At 28.3% G+C, this 25,985-nt stretch overlaps 3 protein-coding genes across 4 annotated transcripts; 1 reads left to right on the top strand and 2 right to left on the bottom strand.

Moving 5' to 3' along the window:
* Nucleotides 1-782: 782 nt before the first annotated feature.
* LOC137827504 (transcription factor MYB15) lies at nucleotides 783-3,168 on the bottom strand. The gene is made up of 3 exons (XM_068633665.2): nucleotides 2,788-3,168; nucleotides 2,194-2,323; nucleotides 783-1,558 (listed from the first exon to the last, which is right to left on the bottom strand). Exons 1-3 carry the CDS (start codon nucleotides 2,918-2,920, stop codon nucleotides 1,057-1,059), a joined length of 765 nt encoding a protein of 254 aa, XP_068489766.1. The 5' UTR covers nucleotides 2,921-3,168; the 3' UTR covers nucleotides 783-1,056.
* Nucleotides 3,169-12,303: 9,135 nt separating this feature from the next.
* Nucleotides 12,304-17,289, top strand: LOC137827496 (cryptochrome-1). Of its 2 annotated transcripts, XM_068633657.2 has the most exons (6): nucleotides 12,337-13,459; nucleotides 13,966-14,187; nucleotides 14,704-14,873; nucleotides 14,967-15,410; nucleotides 16,031-16,664; nucleotides 17,093-17,289. In XM_068633657.2, the coding sequence occupies exons 1-6, from the start codon at nucleotides 13,150-13,152 to the stop codon at nucleotides 17,107-17,109; spliced, it is 1,797 nt and encodes a 598-aa protein (XP_068489758.1). In that variant the 5' UTR covers nucleotides 12,337-13,149; the 3' UTR covers nucleotides 17,110-17,289. The 2 variants fall into 2 exon arrangements, with proteins under 2 accessions (XP_068489756.1, XP_068489758.1); XM_068633655.2 differs by having other exon boundaries at nucleotides 12,304-13,459; nucleotides 14,704-15,410.
* An 843-nt stretch (nucleotides 17,290-18,132) lies between these two features.
* On the bottom strand, nucleotides 18,133-23,373 carry LOC137827497 (putative inorganic phosphate transporter 1-3). The gene is made up of 3 exons (XM_090305463.1): nucleotides 23,001-23,373; nucleotides 19,563-20,629; nucleotides 18,133-18,968 (listed from the first exon to the last, which is right to left on the bottom strand). The coding sequence occupies exons 2-3, from the start codon at nucleotides 20,577-20,579 to the stop codon at nucleotides 18,390-18,392; spliced, it is 1,596 nt and encodes a 531-aa protein (XP_090161589.1). The 5' UTR covers nucleotides 20,580-20,629; nucleotides 23,001-23,373; the 3' UTR covers nucleotides 18,133-18,389.
* Between the last annotated feature and the right edge of the window lie 2,612 nt (nucleotides 23,374-25,985).

Below are 25,985 nucleotides of genomic sequence, written 5' to 3'. Positions count from 1 at the left end.
GTATAAATTTTTATTATGATTATAAAAATAAGGATTTTGATTATAAAAATAAGGAATAAATCCTTTTAAATAAGTTTTGAAAAACATCTTTCTACTACAAAAATAAAACTGAAACATACTTATGTATATAAATATTTATTTTCAATTTATATAATTCATAATTATATAATATATAGATTCGTATATTCGTGTTTTACATTATAAAAATTATACGTATCTCTGTCACTCTCTTACATGGATAAATAGGTAGCTTTTGTGTCATTTATTTAGTATTTAATGTTTATTTTATTTTAAGTGCGATATCGATGTGTGGCCAAGCACAAAGCAATAACACTATTTACAAATATGTGTAGTGTTCATTTTGATACTTTTCCTAATATTGTCAAATTTACAAATCAGTCATAAACATTAAATAACTTGAAAAGCTAAATTACTCTCTATGGAATGAATCTGAGTTTACAAAACTCTTTTCCCCCCTTTACTTTTATGTATACGAATCTTATTCTTATCTATAACTACCAACATATTTTACTCTTTTATCTTATTTCAAATGAAATGATCATCAAATTTATCTTTCAATAAATAGAAATTCATTTATTTTAAGCATCCTTGGGTGACAAAATTTACTTTTCAAAGCAGCCAAAAGTGCCTTGCAAGTTGCAACTATGTACAAGTTCATGGTGGACCACTTCAAATTTAAACATGAGTGAAGTGATGCTCTCAAAGAAAAATCCAAACAAAGACAAGCAGAAAGAATAAACAACAAAACACAAAGAGAAGTAAAAAAATTTGAATACTCCATTTCATAATTTATTGCCATTACAATTTGAATAGCTCTAACCTAATGAAACATTCTTAAACAAAAAATGAGAGTATTGCACAATATACATAAAACAAAGTCAGTGGTTTTTGTCCATTTTTTATGCTACTTTCTTTTGTCAATGAATGACTCTAGCTCTCTTATATAATAATTTGAAACAGTCAGATTTAATTTGCTAATATAATTATTATTTTTCTACCTGCCAAATTTAATAATACCCTTTGATGAAAAAATGATCAAAAATCAGGCAATTCTATTGACTCTCCTGATCTGATGAATATGTCATACCAAAAATCCATTCCATCATCAAAGTTTGAACCATTATAGCCAAAACTGTGTTGTTGGAAGGTTTCCACTGAATCAAATTGGTATTGGTGGTGATCATTTGAAACTGTCCAAGAATTTGATGATGGCATCACTGTTTCCTCTGACCAAAAGCTTTCATCAATTGGAGGCATGGTTATCTCCTCAGACTCTGTGTCTTCACTCTTGATCATGGTGGTGTTGTTCATGTCACTGAATGATGAAAATTCACTGGAAGAAGTTGTGCTTGGTGATGATGATGATGTGGGTTCTGATTGAGTTAGGGTGCTGGAATTGGAATCAGATCGTTTGATTTTTGGATTGGAAACCCTTTTGGGTTCTGAATTCAGCAGCTTCTTCTTCAAGTGAGTGTGCCACACATTTTTAATTTCATTGTCTGTTCTTCCTGGTAGTTTTGCTGCTATTGCTGACCACCTGAAAACAAAACAAGGATTTTAATAATGTTCTTAGATATGCATCAGATTCTGGTTTCAGTTTTTAGGTTAAAGTGATTCACAAAAAAAACAAAGTTATATAAATATAGTTATTTATTTGCATGTGCGTGTCAAATTAATGTATTTTTTATTTATTTAAAATTATGTTAAAATTGTATTAGAATGATAAAGAATTTAATAAATATTTTTTGAATTAGACATTTTATCAATACGTGTTCTACGAGTGTCATAAAATGTCCTACGAGAGTCATAAAGTGTTCTACAAGTATAGTGTCCGATACGTGTACCCATAAACACACGGTTTAAGATAAGCTTATATTCAGAGTGATGTTTTTACCTATATTATAATAAGTAGTGAATGGACCCAATTCCTTTATAATTTTATAATTAACATCAATGTTGTTTGCCCCACCACTAAATCTTGATTACATTTAAAAGAAATCAAGGAAGAGATAAGAACCAAAAAATTAAAAGCCAAATTCACTTTCAGAATCACACATTGTAATAATTTCAGAAAATTAAACCAATTATATCATTGTTATTATTGAACTTAGTTCCATGAAGGAAAAAAAAAATATGATGAATGGCATTAATCTGAGGAAGAAATGAAGTTACCTATTTCCCAGCAACTCATGCATCTTGATGATAATATCTTCTTCTTCACTTGAGAAATTTCCTCTTTTGATGTCTGGTTTCAAGTAGTTAATCCATCGCAGTCTGCAACTCTTTCCACACCTCAATAGCCCTGAGAATGATGCCAAAAAACCCAGAACAATAGAATCAATAAACAGGATAAAAATCATTACACAAAAATCACTAAACAGAAACCAATTTTAGAGAAAAAAAAATAGTTAGTTACTATATTGACTAAATTAGATACTATTTTAGAGATTAAAAAATTATTAATTTCTATTATTGATAAATAGTTTCTAAATTAGTATCAAATTAGCTATCAAAGTTTTTACTACTAAATTTTTAATTTAAATAATTAGTAACTAAAATCTTGATACCAATTTAAAAATTATTTATCAATAAAAAACTAATTTAAAAAACAAGATTTTTTTTAGTTTATAAAAATAGTATCTAATTTAGTTAATGTAACAACTGATTATTTTTCGTCTCTAAAATTGGTTTTTGTTTAATGATTTTCTTGTAATGAACGAAGAACTTGAGCTGAAATGAAACATGGATGAGAAATGAATGAAGTACCTGCAAGCTTTGGAAGGGCACGCCAGTTTCCATGGCCATGTTTTTGGATGTATGAGATTAGGGTTTGATCTTCCTCTTGGGTCCAAGGACCCTTCTTCAATCCCATCTTTTCACAACAAGGAGCTCTAACCATCTTCAAAACTAATCAAGTTCTGATTTGGTTTTACTCTTCTGTGTGTGAAGTTTATCTGTGTTTGAAGTTTGTGTTGGAGAATATGGTATTTATACATGGTTGGATATTGAGCACGCCACTGTGAGGAGCCAGAATGGTCCAACACAAACCATTTTCATATTCAAACCATTCACCCTTTTGCACCTTCCACGAAATCGACCACCTTTCACTTTCTCTCTCTCTCTCTCTTTCTCTCTACACACTAAATCAAACAAAATTCTCTATAAGTATTATTAAAATACATGTAATTTTCTGTGTTTCTAGTTTTATATATATGAGATAAGAGAAAAAAGAAATATATTTTATCAAGAATTATTACTCACTTAAACTATTATATTTATAAAAAATAAAAAATAATAAAAACGGATAAAACAATTATGATTTATAGTTATAATGAATAGAGTAATTATAACTGATAAAACAGTTACATGGAACTGAAAATCTAAAATATTATATGACATGATATTTATCATTTAATATAATATAGAGTTCAAAAGTCACACATAAATCATAGTTAACTCTTTTCACTAATTAAACACATTTTATAAGAATTGTTTTTGGATAAAAATGCATAGTAATTGATAATATATAACAATATTATCTTAATATATTTGAAATAAGAATATTTATCCTGTATAATTTTTTAAATTTAATTATGAAAAGTGAGAGTGGAAAAATAGAAAATAAAATTGTTTGAATTAAATAAATAAATAAATAGAAAGTATTATTTATTATTTTAACTATTTATTTTATTATAATAAAAATAAATAAGTATTAACAACACAAAAAGATAACTTATTATATATATATAATACTACAAGAATCATTAAATAAAAATCAATTTAAAAAAAAATTAATCAATTTAAATACTATTTTAAATATTAAAATAATTATTAATATTTAAAGTACTTTCTTTTAATAATAAAATTTTTAAATTAATTTCTAAATTAGATAATATTTTAAAAATTAAAGTAATCATGAATATCTAAAATAGTTTCTTTTAATTGCCAATTATTTTAGATTAAAAAATTAATAAATAATTAAATAATTAACAATTTAAAAACTAATTAATAAATTTATTAATAATAAAAAATATTTTTGGATATTAATAATTTTTAGTTTTTAAAATACTATCTAATTTAGTTAATATAGTAATTAATTATTTTTTGTCTATGAAATTAGTTTTTATTTAATATTTTTTTAGGATAAAATATGTAAAAATTAATAAAACATTCACAAATTAATTATTTTGTTCCAAAAATGTTATATACATGTATTCTTTATTATTTTTTGTGCTTTTTACGTTTTTGTACCTCATATTTTTATGTTTTTAATTTTTGTCTTTATATACAAACACACTTAATTTTACATTCTAAAACGGTAATGGAGTATATTTTGATATTTGTTGTTGACTTTGATCGGAATTCTTGAAAATATTTTATTTGAGATGTGAAATGTCTTATTTCCAACACCACAAAGTATATTTTTATATTGATTAAAATATTCCCAAATTATATTATAAAAATAAAAGAAATTTTTATTTTAGAAAACCAGTTAATTACGAATTTTGTAGGATTTTTAGATTTGTTGTTTAAGTGATAGTTTGAAAATTGGGTTGAATATTATAGTTTAAAGGTCTCTCTGTGTTTGATTGCAAGTGACATTTATTGTGCGGATTCATTTCATCATTTAAAAGTCTAAAATGTTACATCTACTTTAATACAATCATGCTATCTTTTCTATATATACATTCAATTTTTAGACTTTAACTTGCTTCTATTATTTTCATCAAAGTTTTTTAATATTCTTAATTAATTAATTCAAAATCATGACAAGATATCATATGAATTGTTATAAAAAATAATAAACTGAGATGTTAAAATTGTTTTGATATGGCCAAAATATATATAGTATCACATTAATTAGAGTCGATGTTAAAAACAATTTAAATACATATTTTTTTCCTTAATCCACTGAGGTGACTTTTAAGGATAAAACTGTAATGGAGTATCGACTTTCAAATTGTTAAGGATATCAGATGAATTGTTATAAAAGATAAAAAAAACTCATTAGTTTATAATTGTTCCGAAATAGTCAAAATATAGTCTCATATTGCTTAGGAGACGAGGTCAAAGACAATTTAAATACATTTTTTTTCCTTAATCCACTGAGATGACTTTTAAGGACAAACTGTGACGGAGTATCAACTTTCAAAGTAGACAATACCTCAAATGCGGTGATTGACCTAACAATGTTATCTCTTAGACTGAAAAGCAAAACCATGTTAAATCATGTGTTGTTTATTTTTTGCACGCTAAAAAAATCTTTAATTTACTTTTTATATTACTCTTTCGAAATTATAGACTTACATTATAACCCTTACATTATAGCCCTTCCATGTACAAACTTTCACTACAAGAATTTATTTATGTAAACTACTAATATTTACCTACAAATTTAAATTTTTATATACATTTTAATTGATGTATAAATACTTATCTGACTTATATATATAAATGTGTACTTTCTACTGCTTTATTCATAAACAAAAATAAATTAATTTTCAACCAAATATTCATATAATACTTAGTAAAAAAATAAAAATAATTAGTTATGAAATGCATCATTTTTTATATGATTGCCTTTATATAGTTTTAAAATTAAATTGACCTTATTTATTTTTTAGACAAATAAATAAATTGAAATATTTGATAAATGTATCGACACTCATAACAAAACTATTTAAACCTATTTTTTAAAAAATAATAAAAGAAGAGAGCATGGACAGAATGAAACAGCTTTTGTTGAATGTTTTGCTTTATCCATGCATCAGACAGAAACGACAGCCTTGCACTCTTAGATATTAAGCCAATCTTGAATTCAAGTGCCTTCATTTCTGCTTCCATTATTATATCTTTTTTTCTAAAATTCCGAAATGCATATTTTATTTATTTATTTTGAGATTGGAAAATATATAAATGATTACTAATGGAGTGAAATTTGATATAAATAAAAGAAATGTATATGCTGATAACTTTGATAACTTAGACTTTATTCATACACAGTATTTTTTTGTATTGGTATAATAGGTTTTATCTAGTGTTTTTTTTAGACTTTTTTTATTAATATGTATAAATTAACTATGTACCGTTTTGTTAATAAATGGATTTTAGTCTAATTTTACCATATTTTTTTAATAATATTTTTTCATATGGTAGCAGATGATTGTTGTTATCTGATATGTCAAGTCTCATAATAATATCTAACTGAGTTTTTATAAAAAAAAAAATGTATCATTTAATAATGGTAAGGTTTATAATTTAGGGTTTAAACTAAAATCACACTTGGTGAAAAATACAGCTTGTCTAATTTTAAAATAATTTTTTTTTGTCAATTTTAGCAAATATTAAATAAAATTATATTATTTATAAAAGACCCTACAAGTTGGCCATTTGCATTTTACAGCCTCGTTGAGACCAAATTCTTTAAAAACATTTAAAAATAAATATTTGACATGCCAAAGATTTGCACAGCTGAGTATGAGAAGCTATTTTGTAGTTTTTTTGCCGTCAAGAGTACTTTTTATGACCTTGTGTTGCCATGCATTGATTAATATTGTTTTTTGCCCACCATTTTTTAGAATTGCATCAACTTGAACTATTATAATCTGCTTTTAATGCAACTTTGTATAGTTTAAAATTATTTTTTTAACCTTATTAAGAATAATATTGATAGGAAAGTTTATACAAGCATGAACTATGATCATGAATATAATATGTTACTCAAGAAAGGAATTTAAAACTTAATAAACAACAATAAATTTACCAACCATAGACATGTTTTTATTACATTTCAAAGTACCAATGTCAATCTTACATTAATTAAAAATAAGGAAATTGAAAATATTATAAAAAAATACTTACAACTAACATTTGAAAATGATATTATAATTTTTTATAAATTATTTATAGTATCAAGTTTGTACGGTGTCTTTAAATAACCTAGCGGTCAAAATATAGTTTCACATTACTTAAAAGTCGAGGTCAATAATAGTTTAAATACAAATTTTTCATTTAACCTATAAAAACGTCTTTTAAAAACAAAATCGTAACGAAATATCGATCTTCAAAACGGATACATCAAATGCGGTGATTAACACAAATCGAAACACTAACTATTTATGGAAAAACGGGAATAAAACATGATACAAATTATAGGAATTAAAATTAAAATTAATTATTTTCCATATAAATTTCATTATTTTGATCTCAATACATGCCAACCAAATAAATAAAAATGAGATTAATATATTTAGTGACACTCTCAATAAAAGAAAGTATCACTAATTAGTAAAACGTTGAAGGACATATTACTAATATTTTTCAACTAAAAATAGAAGGGTAATAGAAAGAGTAGTTTAGTTTTAGTTTAAATATGGCATGTTGGGTGATTTCTTTACTTAATTAAAAATTAAATATATATTTTGTCTCTTTGAAACAAGTCAATTTTGATTTTAACGTTTACAAAATATCTCTTAAATTTTCAGTTTCCATCTCTCAAAAGTGATGTAATCGTTGTTTTTTATTTCTATGATTACGCGACTTTGTTAATTGCTTATATATTTAATAGAAAATAATCCTACAATTCCAAACAAAACATATCAGTCTTTGTAATACTATATATTAATATTTCACACTTTTAATTTTTTATCTCTAAAAATGAGTAGTGTTGTTTATTACCTTAAAAAAAACTTTTCCAAGAACAAAATCAAAGTTTATTTATTGTATAGGGATTAAAAATAATATAGTTGCAAATTTTAGAAAGATAAAAAATATATAAAAAATAAAATCATAATCCAACTATTTTATAGAGAATAAAAAGAATATTTAAATCTATTAAAAAAAATATCATTGTAATAAGAATGCGTTTTGAATTTTTTATATTTTATTTAAGTTTATTGCATAACATAAGTATTTGTATTTTATATAAATCGTGAAATAATCTACACTACAAGAAAAACATGAAATAGAAACCAATTTTAGATATAAAAAATAATTAGTTGCTCTAATTAACTACCAAAGTTACTACCAATTATTTAGTTTCTAAATTTGGTAGCAAAAATCTTAGTTGCTAATAGGATACCAATTTAGAAATAATTTAACAATAATAGAGACTAATTTAGAAACAAATATTTTTTTAGTCTCTAAAATGGTATCTAATTTAGTCACTATAACAACTAATTATTTTTTGTCTCTAAAAATTGATTTCTATTTCATGATTGTCTTGTAGTGTTATAAGATTTTTATGATTAGTTTATATTTTTCTATTATCAATATAAGTCTCACATCATTTAGAAGTCGAGATCAAGAAAATTCATATATTTATTTTTCTTTCAATTAACTGAAGATTTTTTAAAAATAAAACTATGAGAGAATACTATTTTTAAAACAAACGATATCTCAACTATAATGATTGACTTCACAATTATATAAACTTAAAATGAAATTATTTATTTAACATTTAATTAGTAGCTTTTTGCTATAGATGTTGAACATCGATTAAGCCAAAGTGTGTAGATTGTATCATAGTTTGATGATTATCCTTTTCATTAAAAACTAAGAAAAAGTGAAAAGTTATCTTTGCCTTGACAATGTTTGCCGTTATTGTGGAATTTTTTTGCTGCTTTTTTTCAACATCAATAATTGTCTTTTTTTTTATCAAATCCAATAATTGTGAATAGAGTAATATATAATGGCATGCTGAGAGTGTCTATGAAAAAAAAACCATTTTCATGTTAATAAAAAGTTACAATAAACAAAAGAGAAGGAATAAATAAATTTTGACCATTTTTCCAAGATCTGTAAACAATAAAGAGATTATTTCATGTTGCTTTGCTTTTTCTCCAAAAGATAATGAGATTCCGTGAAAGGGTAAAATAATATTTTGTCGTTAGCTTTTATTTTTTTTTTAAGTGCATGCATCTTGTTGGAATGCTCATAAAATAATATTTTATTTTCAGAATTTTTAATTTAGTCGACCACGTGTATTTGAAAAACAATCAATTTAAAAAATCATTATAAATAAACGTTAGCATGTCTGCTACATAATTTCAAATTATCCAACAATATTTAAACCTGAAGCTATATAACCATGCATATTATTACAAAAACAAGGCACATAATCATAAATATATATAAATATATATGTAAAAAAATAAATAAGCCTTCTTTCCGAATAACATTGTTAGATCTATCAATCATTATATATACGTTGATTGACCTAACAATACTGTTATTACAAAATGAACTTTAAGTCTAACTCAACCTTATAAAATCGGCTCATGGGATGAGGTTTGCACCCAGTTCGTGTGTGGGACAACATATTAGGTGTGGTCCAATAACGACCTAACAAACACTTGCTAGGATAGATTTTAAATGGCTCTGATACCATATTACGAAGTTAACTTTAAGCTTAACTCAAACCCATAAAACCGTCTCATGGGATGAGCACTTATGTACAATGAAATGCCATAATCTCTAGTTGACGTGGGATCTCCAACAACTACCTCTTTCTCTCTCACTTAAATTATAACACTTTAAAAAAAAAAAATTAACAAAACAATGTTTTATTTATCTCTTTTATGTGCATGCATGTGGACTTCGGAAACATGCAGTCACGACTTAGTCATACATGCATGTGGAATTATTCCATGAAGCAACAAGTTCTACCCATCATTTTCAATCTCTATCTATATATAATATATATAATATGATTCAATAATTTTTTAATAAAACTAAATCCTAATAATAATTATTTTTGTTTTGGTCAGCAAAAAATACTTTTAAGAATGTTTATATAATTTCTCTAAGCTGAAAGAGTAATGTATTAATTTTAGTAACTTTTTTAATCTATTTCCATATTAAATGTTTTGACAAGAGTAACACGTATTTTTTTATAAAAAAATAAAAATACAAGATTTATAGAAAAAATTAATATTAATATTTTTTTATAATTTTTAACTATTTCTTATATATATGTTTAGTCTTTATTTTGTGTTTTTTTATTTTAGTATTTATTAACTCTTTTATTTTACATTGTCTCTTTAGCTACCTAGAAGGAATGTTATATATATTCAGACTCTTTGTGTTTGAATGAATGAAGGAGAAAAAAAATATTCCTTCTCATATTCTTTCTCTTCCTTTCTTTATTTATAAATTTAGTTAATTCAACTTGAAAATGTTAAACTTTCACTTTTTTTAAGCATGTTTTGGTGGAAATTTTGGTCAAAAATCATTTTAAAAAAACGTTTTATGTTATTTTAAACAAAAAAAAAATGAAAAACATATTTTTCTAGTCTTAGACCCAAGAAAACTATAACATTTTCGACAAAAAAAAACTGAGTGAAAGTTAAAGATTTGAATTATATGATGAATCCACCTGCACCTTCAGTGTGATATTCATGTTCATGCAACCAATGGTATTACAAAACCCTTCAACATCATAATTAGCTTTGATTTGTCAACTACAGACAAATTCTGGGAAAAGAGGGAAGAAGATGAGGCTTGCATGAACAAAGTTGAGTTTGTTAATAGCACTATTCAAACATATTATTCCAACTTTATTCTACTTGCTCAACTACAATTCATATTTGGATTTTTCTCTAAGAAACAATTTCGTCCAACACACTACTACCTCTTAGAGTTTCTTACTTGCTTGTTCAAGAAGGTACACTTCTACTTAGTCAAAAATAAATAAATACTAAAATGAATGTATTTTAAAAAATTTACTCATTATCAATATTTTTTTAGTTTATAAAATGATATATAATACAACTTAGTCAATATATAATGATTAATTAGTTTTAATTTTTAAATTAATTTTTATTTAATAATTTTCTTGTAGTGTTAACACTGCTAGAAAATCATTAAATAGAGACTAATTTTAAAGACAAAAAATTATTAATTTTTATATTGACTATATTAAATACTATTTTAGAGATTAAAAAAATTATAGATATCTAAATTAGTTTCTATTATTGATAAATAATTTTTAAATTGGTATTTAATTAGTTACCTAAGTTTTAACTATCAATTATTTAAATTTTAGAGTTAGTATCTAAAAACTTATATCTAATTAGATATCAATTTAAAAATTATTTAATACATATTTTTAGTGGACATAACCAATTTTTAGTGTACAAGAAGGATGAAAAGGTATTTTCACGTATATGGAGTGACGAAAAACTCTATGGAGGTGCAGGAAGAAACAATCTATCTTCTATGTTCTTTGGGCCTTCTTTTTCACCCAATTCAAGTCCAATTAAATTGGGCCATCATTTCCCATGTTAAATACTTTCTTCTCCCATGTATATAACTTTCTCGGTTCTCAAAAAGTATAATTTTTCTTAAAACAATAGTTTTTGGATATAAGAATTGGAAATATAAAATTACCTAATACAAAAACTGATACAACTCATCTTCTACTAAATTATATTTTTATTTTTATTTTTTTATTTTTACTAAATATACTTATACTGTTATATAAACATTTTCTCTCTCTTTTTTAAACCAAACAAAAGAAAATGATTTTTTATTCTTCTATTAAATAATATAAAAATCATATCACTTCTACTGTTTTAGGAAATTAAATGAAACATGAGTTGTGCCTGCGGCGCATTACGACCAAAGTCCTTCAATGTGATATAGCACACGTGATCCACAAACTTAGACTTTGTGGGATCTCACTCAATTACGAGAAACATTGACACGAACATTAATTAATAAGAACTTATTTTTTATTATTTTAATTATAATAAAAATTTATAAAATAAATTTAAATTTTTAAAAAATTAATATAGTTATTATTTTTTAAATTGTATTAGAATCGTATTAAAGAAATAATAATTATCAAATTATATGCAATTATTTCACGATATTGTACCCAATTATATACAATTAATTTAATAATTATAAAATCTCATGATTAATATTTTTGGGAGAGAAACTCCCTATATATTTCTTATACATAAAGTGATGTAATATACACATAAGAGAATAAGAAACATCTCTTCTTCTTACCATTTTTTATCATTTTTTTACATGCTACGAGAGCCATTTTCGAGCCTATCCTAGCGAGTATTTGTTGGGCTTATCAGGCCACCCGCCATCGGGCCGTTATCGGACCATCCATAACATATATCTTCACGCACAAGTTGGTAGCCTCGACGCAGGGGTGTGTTGGAAATTCCACATCAACTAGAGATTAGAGTCTTTCATAATATATAAGTGGGTGCAAACCTCACCTTATTGAACCGGTTGTATGAGGTTGAGTTAGGCTTAAAGCCCACACATAAACCTCATATCCTCACCTTACAATTTATGGAAAAAGACAATTTCATGATTCAATCACTTTTGACTTTATTATGCCAATCCACATTACAGTCTACCTCACTAGGTAAGCCTAATTCATACTAAATTCGGTTTGATTTTGTCTTTCAATGACCCTTCAGCAAAACTTCATGATGGGTTGGTAAACGCTGAACATCTACCTCATAAGTTTTGAAATTTAAGAGTTTTTATGAACAGCTAATCTTTTTCAGCTCCATGGTTTCTGATTATGCAGTCTTTCTTGTTTTGTTGTTCATGATTTTGAGGTGAACCGTGCCTTACATGCCCCAGAACCTTCTTATTCATCTTTAGTCTCTTTTGGTTGATAATTGGAGATTTCCCATTTACACGTTTTTATCATTGGTGGGGTTTAGAATTTAGATTGATGAGTGTGTGAGACATGTGGGGAAATGTTTCTGAGTTGGGTTTAGGTTGCATGGCATACAGAAAACAAAGAGGCAAAGAAAGTTGGAATTGAAGATTAGATAAGATAATCAAGCTGTTGGTCTGATATCTTGAAAGTCAAGTCCTTTTTGACAGTGATTTGAGCCTCTCTGGTGCTGGTTTTGATGCTATAAATAGCTTTGTGTTATTGAGAAAATTCCAGATCGAAGGTCTTATAGCCAGTGCCAGGGTCTTCAGCTGCTCTGTGTTGTGTTGTGCTGGTAAGAATATTCAATAGGAAACCATAAAGTTTTGAAGGTGAGCCCTTTGCTTGTTTGTGTGTAGAAGGAATTTTAAGGTGAAGTAGTTGTAGCTTGATGAGGGTTAAGGCTTTGGCATGTGAAATCTAGGGAATCCTTTATGGGTAGGAGCAAGACTATTGTTTGGTTTAGGAGGGACCTTAGAATTGAGGACAATCCTGCATTAGCTGCTGCTGCTAGGGAAGGTTCTGTCTTCCCTGTCTATATTTGGTGCCCTAAAGATGAAGGGCAGTTTTATCCGGGCAGAGTGTCAAGGTGGTGGCTGAAACAGTCTCTTGCTCAGTTGGATAATTCGTTGAAATCACTTGGAGCTGAACTTGTGCTGATCAAAACTGATAGTACTCTTGAGGCTCTTTTGGAATGTGCAAATGCAATTCAAGCAACAAAAGTAGTGTTCAACCATCTCTATGGTAAGTGTTGCTGTCCAACAAGATATAGCTTTTTACAGAATTACTTTGTTTGTTTAAGGTTCTAGCCATATTAGTATTGCTTCATAGTATTATGTATTTTTTATGTTGTTAAAATATCTGAAATCCCAAAAGTTGAGGAAGCAAGTAGATTTCTATTAAAATATTTGATACCCCAAAAGTTGAGGAAGCAAGTAGGTTCTATTAAAAAAATTGATGGTGCTTTGACTTAATTGGAAGGTGGGATTCGTTTTGAATGTTTGCTTTGTCTTTTCGATTGAGCTATAAAAACCACCAAGTTGTGCATGTGACTAACATTACTTTTGTGCTTAAAATATTTGTGCAATGCCTTTCAACTTTTGAATAATTTATTAGTGCAAATGAAGAATTCTATTTTTCTTGTCAATGCCACTAGTGAGGGGTGCTTCATACTGAGAAAGAAAAAAAAACATTATGATCTATCTCTTCTAAGTTAAATGCAAGATATATGATCACTATTCTTTTGTCAGATCCAGTTTCTCTTGTTCGTGATCACAGCATCAAAGAAAAACTAGTGGAACATGGTATAAAGGTGCAAAGCTACAATGGAGATTTGTTGTTTGAGCCATGGAATATATATGACGAGAGTGGACATGCTTTTACAGCTTTTGATCCCTTTTGGAACAAATGTTTGCATATGCAAATGCAAGCTATTTCATCTATTCCTTCTTGTCAACTAATCCTAGCTGAAGGTACCACTTCAATCAAGCTACTGTGATTTTATTGTTTCTTGACAATATAATAATTAATATCAGGATTTCATCAGAGTTTATATATTAAAATCAATGAGAACATATAATAACTGCTTGTGACAACTAGCCGTCTTTGTAGCAAAAAGATGTTTTTCATGGCTGGTTCAAAAGAATTTGTTCCTTATTTTTATAATCATAATAAAAATTTATACAATAAGTTTGAGTTTCTAAAAAATTAATATATTTCTTTTTTTTTTTTAAATTATGTTAGAATCGTGCTAGAATTGTCAGAAATCCAACAAATATTTATTGAATTGGACACTTCACCGACACCTGTCTTACGAGTGTCGATGTCCTGATACGTGTGTTCGAGCCTCATAGCTAGCAGCTAAGTGATGATGCTTTTCTGTTACTATACCATTCTGTCTAGATATTGAAATATAATTGTACACATGAAACACTAGAACTACAAAAAAAGTTTCAGATGAGAATTTGCTTCTCTTCTGTTAATGACAGGAAAAGTTGGGAAATCTTCAATTGAACAACTGGGTCTTGAGGATGAATCAGAGAAATCCAGCAATGCATTGTTAGGAAGAGCATGGTGTCCAGGTTGGAGCAAAACTGACAAGGCTTTAACAGAATTTGTTGAACATCACCTACTTCACTACTCCAAAAACAGGTTAAAGGTTGGTGGGGATTCCACTTCACTCTTGTCACCATATATTCATTTTGGAGAACTCAGTGTGAGGAAAGTTTTTCATTTGGCACGTACCAAGCAGATATTATGGGCAAACGAAGGAAACAGTGCTGGTGAAGAGAGTGTAACTCTTTTTCTCAGGGCTATTGGACTTAGAGAGTACTCACGTTATCTTTGTTTCAATTTCCCATTCACATTGGAGAAGCCACTGCTTGGGAACTTGACATATTTTCCTTGGGAAACTGATCCTGCTAACTTTAAGGCTTGGAGACAAGGTAGAACTGGTTATCCTCTAGTTGATGCAGGAATGAGAGAACTATGGGCAACAGGGTGGATACACAACAAAATAAGAGTCATAGTTTCTAGCTTTGCAGTGAAAATGTTGCTCATACCATGGAGATGGGGAATGAAATACTTCTGGGACACACTTTTGGATGCAGACCTTGAAAGTGATATCTTGGGCTGGCAGTATATCTCAGGTTGCTTACCTGATGGGCACAAGCTTGAGCGCTTGGATGATCCTGCGGTATGTCATGTTTTCTTGTAAATTTTTAATATTTTCTTTGTGATAGCAGTAGGATCCAATCATTTGACATTCATAATTTATATTTTGTTAAAGATCCTACATCGACAAGAGATTAGAACATTTCTTAGTATATAAGTGAATGCAAACCTCACCTTATAAGTTGGTTTTATAAGGTTGAGTTCGGCTTAAAGTTTACTTTTTATGCTTGTATGATCAACACAATCTATATAATATATCAGAATTTGTTGTTGTATTTGATTTTGCTGAAGTGAAGTTTCTTTCCTTTTTTTTTTTCTACTTTACTTTGTTTTCTTACTTCCTCATGTGTCACCATTCAAAATCTGAGTTTGACTAGACAAATTGCTTCCTAGATTTATTTGGTCCTAGTGGAAGTAAAGATTTTAATTCAGATTTTCTTTAATGCATTTGGTATCTGTAGAAATTTATCTGTTCATATTTACTTACAAATTTTTGAAGTGACTATATCTGGTTTTATAATAAGATAACAAGATCCTGTTTTGTAACAAGGAGAAAATGGTACTCACTCAAGGCATTGGAAAATCCTAACACATTACAGCTTGCACTAGAACTTCTCTAATTTCTTATCACTTTGGGAACAGATTCATGGGGCTAAATTTGATCCAGAAGGAGAATATGTACGTCAATGGCTGCCTGAGTTGGCAAGAATGCCAGCTGAGTGGATTCACCATCCTTGGAATGCACCCTTTACTGTGCTAAGAGCATCGGGAGTTGAGTTGGGAGAAAACTATCCAAAACCAATCATTGACATAGATATGGCAAGACAACAATTGACAGAAGCTATTTTCAAGATGTGGGAAAATGAGGCAGCTTCAAAAGGGTCTGGCTCAGAAGGAGGACATGAAGTTGTTGATGAAAGTGAAAATTTGGCCATTCCAAAAGTTTTCTTGAAGGACAAGGCTCCACCTGCCACTTCTTCATCTAATGATCAGAAGGTGCCAACACTTCACCACCCCCAGAGTGATCCTCCTAGTAGAAAGAGATTAAAATGTATGGCAGAGATCAATCAGAAGCAGAATGGTTCACAAAATCTTAGCAAGGATACTGGAGTGTCAGGCATTGATCGAGAGGTTTCCTCCACAGCTGAATCTTCTTGCATGAGGCAGAGTTCAAGCACTTATTCATTCTCTGTCCCTCAACAGTGTTCCTCATCTTCCAATATGAGGTGCTCATGGCAAGATCAGCTGGACATGGAAACTAGTTCAAGCAAAGATGGTAAGTATAAGTATATATGCAAGGATCTAAGGAGTTCCTTGGGAACGTTGAGTACACCACTACATGTTTTCACTTAAAAAAACAAATATTAAAAGAAATTGTGATGCTTTCACTACTAAATCTCAACTCTCAGTTTCTTAACCAGTATCATGAAGATACCAGTGATTAGTATTATGTATATATTGTTTCTTGCCGATAAAAAAAAACCAGTGATTAGTATTTGTGATGTTTTCAAAGGGTAAAAGAAATTAAAAGACAGTTTTAAACAAAGAGAAACTTTAGGACACATGATTCATTGAATAGTGTTGATGCTGCATCAAGTATGTTCAGCAGTTCGTGAAAGCTTCTAAACTATTCGGATTTGTGTTATTTCTTGGGGGAAAATGTTTGTATTGGTATGCTGCTAATAGTTAACAATTGCAATGCAGGAGCTATGGGAGGGTGATGCTGCTTGCAATCATAAATGTAGTGTAAAGTATTAGTTACACTTCTCACTAGGGAAAACCATATTTAAGTTTCATGATGTTTTCAGTCTATATATGTTTAATTTCTTATATCTTCTGTCTCACATTAATATGCATACATGCTTAATTTCAATAAAGGCTTAAAGATCTTGAAATCCAAATAGAATAACATTGGATTGAAACATCAGACAAACATATTTAACCTGATCTCAGGGTAAAAGTATACACCTATCTTATCTCTTCCTTCCTTCTTTACTATGAGTTATGAAATATTGTTAAGTTGTAAGGGTTTATTGGATAAACTTTTCCAGAACAACTTCTGGAAGAAGGAAAAATGAAATGAACTTTCCCATGATAATTTAAAAGTGAAGGATGAGAAATGATTCTCTTGGACAAGATGCATACTCAAACTCAGGATTTTCTTTGTCTACCCAATAGTATAAAGGAGTCAGGTTTGTAGATGGTTTTAATCATCATGGTTATGTGGCTGGCTTATAAGCTAGTGTAGTTATTTAAGATTGTGCTGATATAAGTTATTCTTAAGCATTTGCTTCAGTTGCTAACTTGTTTCTGTTAAATTATGTACCTCTTACAGCTACCCATGATTGGTGTTTGTATAGAAATGTCTTCTCTTACACTGACTATAGGGAAAAAGTGTATAGAGAGCAAGTGTTTCAGCAAATTGGTCATGGAAGAATGGTAAGGTGTGCATATATACAAAGAAATCATTGTGCCCATGAACATATGATTTGTTTAATATAAGTTCATATAGATTAGTTTATGTATAAGTTAATTTATTTTTTTGTAAAAATATGTATTTTTTAATTTTTTTCTTAAAATTTTTATTAGAGAAATTTATCCAAGCAAAAGGAGTCCTCACTTGTTGATGTCCAAGCAAAATTTGTATCAAAAGATGTTAAATATTATTAATAAATTAATATTTTTTAAATACTAAGGCAATTATCAAACATATTAATAAACTTTCTAAAAAGGGAGATTCAAGATTTTGCATTTAAAATGGTGTAATAGTGTATTACACTTTATGTTGTTTCTTCTTATTTTATTTATCCAAAAAAAAAAAGAGGGTTACCAACCTTCAATCTTGAACAAACACAAAACATACAAACTAGCACCCCTAAATCATGTAGCTACTACATAATTAATTTGTGCAAACATATCTCACAACCATAACAAAGTATTAAAATGTACAAATACAACACTAATTTGAACCACTTTGTTGAACACAAACTTAAAACTTGAATCAAACAGGAACTGTAGTAGCAGGCTTAGGATCCTCACTTCCATCATTCTCCCCACTCAACTCTTCAAGTGACTTTCCCTTTGATTCTGGAACCAGCAAGGTGAATACCATTCCAAAGAAGTTGATTACCCCAAGCATAATGAGTGAGTTCTTGATCCCAATCCCTGTAGGGTACCCTGCATCAGTCTTGGAAGGGTCCTTGCTTTGTGCAGCATACAGGAACCCAAATGCTCCCACAATTGCACCAGCCTTTCCTGCAGCAGCAGAGATTCCATGACAAGTTGACCTTAGCCTTGCTGGGAAGATCTCTGCTGGCACAACAAATGTGGTGGAATTTGGACCAAAGTTGGCAAAGAAAAAGGTGAGAGAGTATATCACCACAAACCCAATTCTGTTTGCTTTCTTAGTCCAATGATCATATGGTATAGCCAAAGCAAACATGAACACTGTCATGAAGAAGAACCCCATCAATTGGATAGCAAAACGGCCCATGTGATCAATCAAAAACACTGTGAACCAGTAACCTGGCACCGTACTGCACAATGCTATCAGTGTTTGTGCTCTTGCAATCTTGTATACCTACAACAAAAATTAAAATCAGTGCCAAAACAATTTATATATATACATGATTTTGCTTTCATTTCATGTTTCCCTTTTATTTTATTTACAAACATTTGCATAGGAAATGTTCAAAACTTGGTTTTTCTCGTGCAGATTTTTAAGCAAATGACAATTTTATAATCTAAAAATAGAAACAGAAAGTAAAAATTATGATGAAATATTAAGGAGAAAACTTTAAGCCTAAGTCAACCTCATAAAACTAGTTTATGATGTGAGGTTTGCACCTACTTATATATTATGAAATGCTTTAGTCTCTAGTCGATGTGGTATCTATAACACCCCTCACATTAAGAGTGACAGCTCCTGCTGTGTGGGACAATATATTATGGACGATCCAATAATGGTCCGATAGCGAGTGGTCTGATCAACTCAACAAACACTCGCTAGAATAGACTCAAAAATGACTCTGATACCATATTAAGAAGTGGACTTTAAGCCAACCAGTTTTATGAGGTTAAGTTAAGCTTAAAGTCCACTTCTTAATATGAAAAAAAAGTAAATAGGTCCTAAATTTTGTCACTAGTTCACTAGTTCATTAACTTTATGTATTACCTCATGAATTGCATTCATTTCTTGTGCTGGAGGGATCCACCCAATTGCACTGAAGATGTCCTTTTGGAAAAGATTCTGGCTGTAGAAGGCTATGTCCAACAAGAACCAAGTGGTGGTGGTTCCAACCAAATGCAGGCCATGACGCCTGAGAAATTCCTTGCTGAACAAACCATACCTGTGGCTCTCTTCCTCTGCCAGTTTCTTCACCTTCTCCACTTCAGCTTCAAGCTCCACTTGCAATACCTTAGACATGTCTGAAGCAGCTTGTTTTGCATCCTTGGCCACAAGGGCTGTGTAACGTGCAGTCTCAGGCATTTTCATGCGCCAGTAGTAGGTGATTGCAGCTGGAAGAGCACCAAACATCAAAACTATTCTCCAAACATAGTCAAATGAAGGCACAATGGATCCTTGTGGATCCTGTTCATAAGTGGGAAGCTTGTACTTTTGGTCATATGCATATGCAACAATCAAGGCCACTACTCCACCAGCCAAAATTCCAAACCCCTGCATGGCAAACACTGCTGCAATGAATGCTCCACGAGTCTTTTTGTTGGCGTATTCAGACATGATTGTGGCAGAGAGAGGGTAGTCACCACCAATCCCAAATCCAAGCCAGAACCTGAAGAAGCAGAGTGTGGTCAAGACACCCTTTGGAGTTGAGCCAAAGGAGAAGCCTGAGGCAAGGGAGCACACTACCATGAGCACAAGAGTGAGACCATAGACCCTTTTTCTCCCCAATTTGTCACCAAGCCACCCAAAGAAGAGTTGGCCAGCTAAGGTGCCACAGAGTGCAACACCAGTGACAGAGGCTTGAACTCTTGGAGGAAGACTTCCTGGCTTTGGTGCACCTGGTTCTGTGTAGTAGAGTCTCCCTAACAGCTTGGTAACCAGGGAAATGCAGAAGAGGTCATAGGCATCAGTGAAGAAACCCATTCCTGCTATCACAATTGCTGTGAAGTGGTACCATTGTGTCTTTGCCACATCAAGTGCATTCAACACTCCTAGTTGCCCTGCCATTACTAAAACTTCTTCCCAGTCTTACTTTACAAGAGATGAGTACAAGTTTCCTGCACATGCAAACAAAATATCTTACTATTTCAATTTGTTTCTACTTGGGTAAGAATCAACTTTAACCTTAACTCAAATTCATAAAATAGATTTATAAAATATTACTCACTTATGAAATATGAAATGTAATAGTCTAGATCTTCTATAAGCATGAATGATAAAGTATCTCACTTTTCTTATATATATATATATATTAAAAGAATGAAATTTCATTGATATATATTATTTATTTTTCAAAACTCATTATTAAATTAAAATTTCCTTTCACATAATTTATATATAAATTTAAAAATATTTTATGTTTCATTTATATAAATAAAAAGCAGATATAATTACTCTTGTAATCAAAATGTAAATCGTTTTATAATTTTATTATCATTTAATTTTGACATATATAAATTAACCATTAAATCAATAGAATGAAATTTTTATATATAAAATTACAAATAATATAATATTTGATAAAAATTACAAATTACACCCTGCTGTAATTTGATTTGTATATATATAAGAACAAAATAAATTCTAAACCTCCTTAAAATTTAGATTTAATGTTATTTAATCTCATCAAAATGATTTATAATGTGAAAATTATCCTCTTATATATTTTAATCATATCATTAATCAAACATAAAAAATAACAAACTTAATAACATTTTATTATATATATATATATATATATATATATATATAAAAGTAAGAAATTCTAATGCAATATTCTTTCTCCTTTATTATCGGAATAAAAATAACACAGTTTTCTTACCAAATATCAAAAGTTTATAGGAATTGACATGGAGAGAAGAAATATATAAAGAAAATATTATGATATTTTCACATTCAATAAATTTTTGCATTCACATTCTATTCATTATTAATTTTTTATAATTTATTGTTCTTTATATTTTTTTAATGACTATATTAGTCCAAAAAATAAGTTGCTCACTAGTTGGTAGAATATCAAAACATAACTTCTGATTAAAAAAATTCACAGCTCACGATGTTGAATATATCTATAATATTAGTAAAAGTCAGAGTTGCAAATATATCCTTGAAAAAAATTATGTAGAGCACCCTTACTTTGATAACATGCTTATATAATAAGATCATCTTTGGAAAGAATAAAGTGATTTAATATTTGATTACAAGAGGAAATTTATGAATACTAATTTTCTATATATTTTTTTATCAGTAAAAAAAATAAATACTAATTTACTATATATGTGCTCTTGAGGGTAGGATATTAAAATGTTACATTCTATTTTTAATATTTGAGCAAAAAATTGTAATGATTTCCCTTATACACACTTATACATAGTTAAAGTATTTTATCATTTCTTAAATGTTAAATTCATGAGAAATAAAGTAGCTATATAATAGTCTTCGTTATATTGAAATAGTAGAATTCACATCACAAATATTAACGATGTGAATTATTTTTATGACTCATTACCCATTTTTCATTAATTCAAAATTGTACGGCTCTTATACTTTATAATTATACCTAATTAATATAATAGAGCATAAAGAGAAAATGGGTACTAAATAACAATCTATAGTGATAGTTTGGAAAAATCTTGCAGCTAATTTTGACCATTGGAAGGGGTTATGTAAGATATGGATAAACTCTTATTTAAAATTTCTAAAAATATTAATATGACAACAACAAAGAAATCAATTTACAAATAGAATATAATATAATTTTAAAATTATTTTATTTTAATAAAAAATATTTAAGGTTACCTATATATATATATATATCATCACTCATTTAATTTTTTTTAGTGATGATCATATTGAGATAAGTGACTCTTCCTAAAGGCAATTATTCTATATGGAGTATTTTGAAAAAAAAAATATTATATATACTTTTGAAATACAGAAAAAAAGGCAAACATGCCTTTTGTTTTTAGTTGCTGATATGTTATCACCCTCAAAAATAAAAACACACACTTCACACATCTTAAAAATTAATATTTTATTATTATTTTTATTATTTTTTAATTTAAAAATATTATTATATTATTATAAACAATGTCAAATGTATTTATTCAATGTTAATAAAAACTTTTGTCTTTGTTTTTATACATTTCTCTCATTTATGGGAGAACTATGTATACTGGTAGCATGTAATGCAAGTGCAGTTAATGTCACTGATGAAAGGTGCAGAGACCAAAATATTACACATATTGAAGATTCTGAGAGTACATATCATGCAGAAATTTAGCAGAACAGAAGCTGGTAGTGATGTGAAAATCACACATTTTGGCTTCTGCTATTGGAACTCTCTTTGAAGTTCCATTTCCTTACATGAAAAGAAAAACAGAAGAATTTTCAACCTAACCAAGAGAGATATATAGAGAGAGCACAAACCTGAAGCAGTGAGAGGTATTTTGCAGAGATGAAGAATATGGCATGGCACTGTGTGCAGCTTCACAAACACACATATATATAGCGTAGTAGCAACCATCCCTAGAATTGAAGGCTTTCAGAGTCAAAAGAATAAACTCAGCATCTACAGCATATGCTTCAGCTTTCACATTCTTCTATGTCAACTCTTCAGAAAACAACATTAAAAAATGTTAGTTTATGTTTTGTCAACCAGGTATTGATCCTACTTGGAGAAAGAAACAACTTAATAATTCATCAACCCTTGTATTAGTTGCAAACCAGTATTTATGTTTCCCCACCTGTTATCACAAATTCAGAAAACAATTTCATAACTGCTTTCACTCACAGTTTGATTATCATTTTTTTCATTCCTCAAATACAACTAATACACTTAATGATAGCCTGCACCAACCTATTATTCTAATACACTTAGAGGAATACACACCTTTTGTAAAAGTCGTAAAAGACAGCAAAAAGATAATATTAGGGTTAAATATGATAGGTATGGTTTAATTAGTTAAAACTTTGATAACTAATTATATACTAGAAACTATTTTATAAATTTTATTAATAATAGAAAATATTTTAGATACTGATATTTTTTTTTCCTCTAAAATAGTATTTAATTTAGTTAATAATATAGTATAATTATTTTTTATCTAAAATTAATTTCTATTTAATGATTTTTTTAGTGTGTGAAGCAAGACAAATTAAAAAAAATATGTGAATTTGTAGAGGTTCAATCTATCTAGAAATTTGGGAACACAAATAGATCCAACATTATTTGCAAAAATGGATGACTCACAAAGATATATTTACCTTGTTGTTAGTTTTTGATTGTTTGAAAATACGATAAGTATATAACTAAGTAATTGTTTATCATTTAGTGTAGGTCTTCTTGGTAGTAACTAGTTGTAACAACACCTAAAGAATTACATAGTAGTGTGATTTTGTTTGCTTCAAAGAAAACTAGTCAAGAAATGAAAAGCTAATTATAAGAATAAATTTAACATTTTTCATTACATTGGACAAGTATAAGTGTATTTATGATTAACATATGTCCTTATTATAATTAGAGTTGTGGCTAGCACAAATATTTTAAATGGAAGGAGCGGAACAAGATCACTACATTCATGTATCTTGAGGTCAGACAACTTTTAATATATATAATAATTATTTGTTTAAAAGTTGCATGAAAATAAATCTTGTCACTGGTTTCTTATTTTAGTGTAACAGGTAAGTTGGTTCATTCAAATATAGCTACTACATCATATACTAACTAGATAAGAGTCATCATTTTAGCGGATATTACATTCTTCTGGATATAGGTAACACATTTCAATATTTACTAGAGTGTATTTTTACTCTTTATGATTATTGCATAATAACATGAGTTAAATGTTTCAAGTCTTCAATGATCATTTTTCATCATCCGAATATGACTCCAACAAATAAAAAATCAATGAACAATCTTCCTTTTCCATGTAGTAGTTAGCTTTTCATGCACTAATCGAAATAAATTTGCATAAGATTTTTATTTATTTTTTATCAGAAAAAACAAATAAATTTGCATAAGATATTATCAAATCTCACATGTTGGATGTTTTTATTTATCCTTATCTAATCCTTATTCTGGTAAGTTTGTTCAACATAGAAATACATTTTTATGTTAAACACTACAAGAAAATCATGAAATATAAATCCATTTGTAGAAACCAAAATAATTAGTTGCAATAGTAACTAAATTAGAGACTATTTTAGAAACTAAAAAGAAATTTGGTTTCTAAATTAGTTTATATTATTATTAAATAGTTTCTAAATTGGTATCTAATTAGCCACCAAAATTTTTGCTACCAAATTTAGAAACTAAATAATTGGTAGTTAAAACCTTAGTTGTTAATTAGATACCAATTTAAAAGCTATTTAAAAATAATAGAAAATAATATAAACTAATTTAGAAACCAATTTTTTGTTTAGTTTCTAAAATGGTCTATTTTTAGTTCCTATTGTAACTAATTATTTTGATCTCTAAAAATTGGTTTCTATTTTATGATTTTCTTGTAGTGAAATATCATGTTTGAGATAAATTTATGTCTTCTACATCCACATCAAATCCCTTACATTAGAATTTGAACTATTTTTCCTTTTGAAATTTAATATTTTTATTATAATGTTATTCTTAAAAGACAGTAGTTCTGTCTTAAGAGATATGTATAAACTATCATCCAACTTTACTCTTACTGCAATTATTTTATGGTTTTTTATTCACATTCCATTCTCCTATAAAATATTCAACATATGTTTGATTTATTTTGGTTTTTTAGTTTTTAAAAATGGTTTTAGTAAATCAATTTTGAATAATTGTTTTTTAGAATAAGTTTTTGGAAAGAAAAACTTCATAGCTTTAGTTTAAAAACAATTCTAAACATGAGAGAATGAAAAATATAAATTAGAAGTTCTTCAATTTTTGAGAAAATTTGAGCAAATTTGATCCCAAGTTGATAAAAACAAACTAAGATTTGCATAACATGACACGTGCAATGATGCAACTGTCTCACATTTATGGTTTTCCACGTGAGTTTGCGATTAAACAAGATTAAACTAATTAAGATATGATTAGTGGGTGATAATTAATAAGTCAATTCATACTATAGTTACCATACAATAAAATACTTTACTTAAATCATGTCAATTTGATAATAAAAAATTTACTTAGAAGTTCTCATATTAAAATTACTTAAATTAATTTTTTTCATATTGAAAAATTTCACCCAAAAGTTTCCATATTAGTTAAGACTTTACTAATTACATGAAAATTTCTATCAGAAAATATATAAAGAAGGTATAAAGATAATTAAAAATTCATTAAAATGGCGTAGAAATTATCATAAGTAAAAAGAACAAACAATTAAAGTTCACTTATAAGTATAGTTTTTACATTTCAATTGCAATTAATACGTCATACTT

Source organism: Phaseolus vulgaris, chromosome 7 (assembly GCF_051622355.1).
Source record: "Phaseolus vulgaris cultivar YP4 chromosome 7, ASM5162235v1, whole genome shotgun sequence".
NCBI classification, from domain to species: Eukaryota; Viridiplantae; Streptophyta; class Magnoliopsida; order Fabales; family Fabaceae; genus Phaseolus; species Phaseolus vulgaris.
Note: the sequence above shows the minus strand (reverse complement) of the source record. Positions and strands in the feature narration are given on the sequence as shown.